Source organism: Coregonus lavaretus (assembly GCF_964263955.1).
Source record: "Coregonus lavaretus genome assembly, chromosome: 29".
NCBI classification, from domain to species: domain Eukaryota; kingdom Metazoa; phylum Chordata; class Actinopteri; order Salmoniformes; family Salmonidae; genus Coregonus; species Coregonus lavaretus.
The window spans coordinates 5,427,025-5,432,024 of record NC_140016.1 but is presented as its reverse complement, the minus strand read 5'-3'; the positions used below and the strand labels follow the sequence as shown (position 1 = coordinate 5,432,024).

The following is a 5,000-nucleotide window of genomic DNA, read 5'->3' as shown; positions in this document are numbered from 1 at the left end:
ACGGGGTGCTCACCTGCGGAAGCTGCAAGGTGTTCTTCAAGAGAGCCGTGGAAGGTACGGTGGCAAGGGGTGAGATGCTAGGACAACTGCTATGGTCTGGTCCCAGATCTGTTTTACCATCTTGCCAATGGAAGAGATAGTAGGACAACTGCTATGGTCTGGTCCCAGATCTGTTTTACCATCTTGCCAATGGAAGAGATAGTAGGACAACTGCTATGGTCTGGTCCCAGATCTGTTTTACCATCTTGCCAATGGAAGAGATAGTAGGACAACTGATATGGTCTGGTCCCAGATCTGTTTTACCATCTTGCCAATGGAAGAGATAGTAGGACAACTGCTATGGTCTGGTCCCAGATCTGTTTTACCATCTTGCCAATGGAAGAGATAGTAGGACAACTGATATGGTCTGGTCCCAGATCTGTTTTACCATCTTGCCAATGGAAGAGATAGTAGGACAACTGATATGGTCTGGTCCCAGATCTGTTTTTATTATCTTGCCAAGTCGGCAGAAACGGATCTGGGACTGGGCTACCACTGGTGATGGCATGAAATGATGTGTGGTTTATATATCATGATACTTTCCTGTGGTACAGTGGCAAGGAGTGAGATGGTAAGACACCTTGTACTGTGGTGGCATGGAATGATGTTTGGTTTATGGTAGATACTGGGAAGGTAGGATGGCAAGTGGTGAGATGGTAGGACAACTGGTACAACTGATACTGGTACACAGCTGGTGGCATGGAATGGTGTTCAGTATGCATATCATAAATGATACTTGTCTGTGCCTGTTCGTACAAAGACACTGCAGACATTTGATTTGCAAGTTGGAGGCTTGCTAATCCAGTGTGATGCAAGGGGAAAGATAGTGCTTTATTCAATTTTTTGTCGTTCAAATTCTCTTTTCTTGTTTCAGGGCAACACAACTACCTGTGTGCTGGGAGGAACGACTGCATCATCGATAAGATCAGAAGGAAGAACTGTCCAGCCTGCCGCTTCCGCAAGTGTCTAATGGCAGGGATGAACCTGGAAGGTACGCTCTTTTACCTTGTTTTATTGTCTGATGGCAGGGATGAACCTGGAAGGTAAACTATTTTACCTTGTTTTATTGTACAGATTCTAGATTTGTTTTGATGTAAGTTGGTGTGCAACTCAGTCTGACTACAAGTTACTACAACCTCAAATACCAGATACAAGTAGATACAGTGAGGGGAAAAAGTATTTGATCCCCTGCTGATTTTGTACGTTTGCCCACTGACAAAGAAATGATCAGTCTATAATTTTAATGGTAGGTTTATTTGAACAGTGAGAGACAGAATAACAACAGAAAAATCCAGAAAAGCACATGTCAAAAATGTTATAAATTGATTTGCATTTTAATGAGGGAAATAAGTATTTGACCCCCTCTCAATCAGAAAGATTTCTGGCTCCCAGGTGTATTTTATACAGGTAACGAGCTGAGATTTGGAGCACACTCTTAAAGGGAGTGCTCCTAATCTCAGCTTGTTACCTGTATAAAAGACACCTGTCCACAGAAGCAATCAATCAATCAGATTCCAAACTCTCCACCATGGCCAAGACCAAAGAGCTCTCCAAGGATGTCAGGGACAAGATTGTAGACCTACACAAGGCTGGAATGGGCTACAAGACCATCGCCAAGCAGCTTGGTGAGAAGGTGACAACAGTTGGTGCGATTATTTGCAAATGGAGGAAACACAAAAGAACTGTCAATCTCCCTCGGCCTGGGGCTCCATGCAAGATCTCACCTCGTGGAGTTGCAATGATCATGAGAACGGTGAGGAATCAGCCCAGAACTACACGGGAGGATCTTGTCAATGATCTCAAGGCAGCTGGGACCATAGTCACCAAGAAAACAATTGGTAACACACTACGCTGTGAAGGACTGAAATCCTGCAGCGCCCGCAAGGTCCCCCTGCTCAAGAAAGCACATATACAGGGCCGTCTGAAGTTTGCCAATGAACATCTGAATGATTCAGAGGAGAACTGGGTGAAAGTGTTGTGGTCAGATGAGACCAAAATCGAGCTCTTTGGCATCAACTCAACTCGCCGTGTTTGGAGGAGGAGGAGGAATGCTGCCTATGACCCCAAGAACACCATCCCCACCGTCAAACATGGAGGTGGAAACATTATGCTTTGGGGGTGTTTTTCTGCAAAGGGACAGGACAACTTCACCACATCAAAGGGACGATGGACGGGGCCATGTACCGTCAAATCTTGGGTGAGAACCTCCTTCCCTCAGCCAGGGCATTGAAAATGGGTCGTGGATGGGTATTCCAGCATGACAATGACCCAAAACACATGGCCAAGGCAACAAAGGAGTGGCTCAAGAAGAAGCACATTAAGGTCCTGGAGTGGCCTAGCCAGTCTCCAGACCTTAATCCCATAGAAAATATGTGGCGGGAGCTGAAGGTTCGAGTTGCCAAACATCAGGCTCGAAACCTTAACGACTTGGAGAAGATCTGCAAAGAGGAGTGGGACAAAATCCCTCCTGAGATGTGTGCAAACCTGGTGGCCAACTACAAGAAACGTCTGACCTCTGTGATTGCCAACAAGGGTTTTGCCACCAAGTACTAAGTCATGTTTTGCAGAGGGGTCTAATACTTATTTCCCTCATTAAAATGCAAATCAATTTATAAAATTTTTGACATGCGTTTTTCTGGATTGTTTTGTTGTTATTCTGACTCTCACTGTTCAAATAAACCTACCATTAAAATTATAGACTGATCATGTCTTTGTCAGTGGGCAAACGTACAAAATCAGCAGGGGATCAAATACTTTTTTCCCTCACTGTATGTTAGTTTGACTGGTTTTTGAGATCATGGTCACTCAATCTACCGCCTCTCCCTCCCGCCCTCTCTCCTTCCCCACAGCTCGTAAAACCAAGAAGCTGAACCGTTTAAAGGGGGTGCAGCAGCCCACCACGGCCGAGCTGACCCCCCCTCCCCTCCCAGAGGCCAGGTCGCTGGTCCCTAAGTCCATGCCCCAGCTCACCCCCACCATGCTGTCTCTACTGAAGGCCATCGAGCCAGACACCATCTACTCTGGCTACGACGGCACCCTGCCAGACACCTCCACACGCATCATGACCACCCTCAACAGGCTGGGGGGACGACAGGTCGTATCAGCCGTCAAGTGGGCCAAGTCCCTGCCAGGTACCACTCTCTCTAAGAGAGACTGTTGGAAACCTGCACCGTATCTACCATAGATAACAGTACTATACAGTATCCTCAGGGAAATGGAACCTTTAGTCATTCAGTGTTCTGTTATCTTCCCGTGCAGGGTTCCGGAACCTTCACCTGGACGACCAGATGACTCTGCTGCAGTGTTCCTGGTTGTTCCTCATGTCCTTCGGCCTGGGCTGGAGGTCCTACCAGCAGTGTGACGGGAACATGCTCTGCTTCGCTCCAGACCTCGTCATCAACCAGTATGTCTATTTCTCTGTCTGTCTGCATGTCTCTCTCTCTCTCTCTCTCTCTCTCTCTCTCTCTCTCTCTCTCTCTCTCTCTCTCTCTCTCTCTCTCTCTCTCTCTCTCTCTCTCTCTCTCTCTCTCTCTCTCTCTCTCTCTCTCTCTCTCTCTCTCTCTCTCTCTCTCTCTCTCTCTCTCTCTCTCTCTCTCTCTCTCTCTCTCTCTCTCCAGTATCTTGTCTTCAATCTGTTTTGTTCTCTGTCTGTCTAACATTGACATACCTGTCTCTCTCTCCTCATCAGAGACCGTATGAAGCAACCCTACATGGCAGACCAGTGTGACATCATCACTAACATACCTGTCTCTCTCTCCTCATCAGGGACCGTATGAAGCTACCCTACATGGCAGACCAGTGTGACATCATCACTAACATACCTGTCTCTCTCTCCTCATCAGGGACCGTATGAAGCTGCCCTACATGGCAGACCAGTGTGAACAGATGTTGAAGATCTCCAGTGAGTTTGTCAGACTGCAGGTGTCTCATGACGAGTATCTGTGTATGAAGGTTCTGCTGCTGCTCAGCACCGGTGAGTCTCATCCCGCTTTTACTTTGACCTTTCACACTTGAGTCCATAACAATATGCCAAACCTATTTCCTGATTGATGGCTGTGTGTTCCTGGGTTTTTAGTGGTATGTTTTTAATGTTGATCCTGGCATTGGATGTCAGAAGAAAAGTTTCCTATTTCATCTTATTGCATTTTCACTACATTTTCAACAGACAGTGCATTCGGAAAGTATTCAGACCCCTTGACTTTTTCTACATTTTGTTATGTTACAGCCTTATTCTAAAATTGATTAAATTGTTTTTTCCCCTCATCAATCTACACACAATACCCCCATAATGACAAAGCAAAAACTGTTTTTTAGAAATATTTGCACATTTATAAAATAATTATAATAACTGAAATCACATTTACGTAAGTATTCAGACCCTTTACTCAGTACTTTGTTGAAGCACCTTTGGCAGCGATTACAGCCTTGAGTCTTCTTGGGTATGAAGCTACAAGCTTGGCACACCTGTATTTGGGAGTTTCTCCCATTCTTCTCTGCAGATCAACTCAAGCTCTGTCAGGTTGGATGGGGAGCGTTGCTGCACAGCTATTTTCTGAGATGTTTGATCGGGTTCAAGTCCGGGCTCTGGCTGGGCCACTCAAGGATATTTAGAGACTTTGTCCCGAAGCCACTCCTGCGTTGTCTTGTCTGTGTGCTTAGGGTCGTTGTCCTGTTGGAAGGTGAACCTTCACCCCAGTCTGAGGTCCTGAGCACTCTGGAGCAGGTTTTCATCAGGATCTCTCTGTACTTTGCTTCGTTCATCTTTCCCTCGATCGTGACTAGTCTCCCAGACCCTGCCGCTGAAAAACATCCGCCCAGCATGATGCCTCCACAACCATGCTTCACCGTAGGGATGGTGCCAGGTTTCCTCCAGACGTGACGCTCGGCATTCAGGCCAAAGAGTTCAATCTTGGTTTCATCAGACCAGAGAATCTTGTTTTTTCATGGTCTGAAAGTCTTTA

General features: G+C 46.3%; 1 protein-coding gene across 1 annotated transcript in view; it reads left to right on the top strand.

Moving 5' to 3' along the window:
* The window catches only part of LOC311104988 (glucocorticoid receptor-like), a gene marked incomplete at its 3' end in the record, with an annotated part of 97,882 nt that overhangs the window by 85,433 nt on the left and 7,449 nt on the right, over window positions 1-5,000 (top strand). Inside the window, exons 4-8 of the mRNA XM_084146974.1 lie at window positions 1-54; window positions 914-1,030; window positions 2,889-3,170; window positions 3,298-3,442; window positions 3,882-4,012. The exon at window positions 1-54 is cut by the window's left edge and continues 110 nt beyond it. Of these exons, the coding sequence (XP_084003100.1) occupies window positions 1-54; window positions 914-1,030; window positions 2,889-3,170; window positions 3,298-3,442; window positions 3,882-4,012 (729 nt within the window). The remainder of the gene's footprint in view (window positions 55-913; window positions 1,031-2,888; window positions 3,171-3,297; window positions 3,443-3,881; window positions 4,013-5,000) is intronic.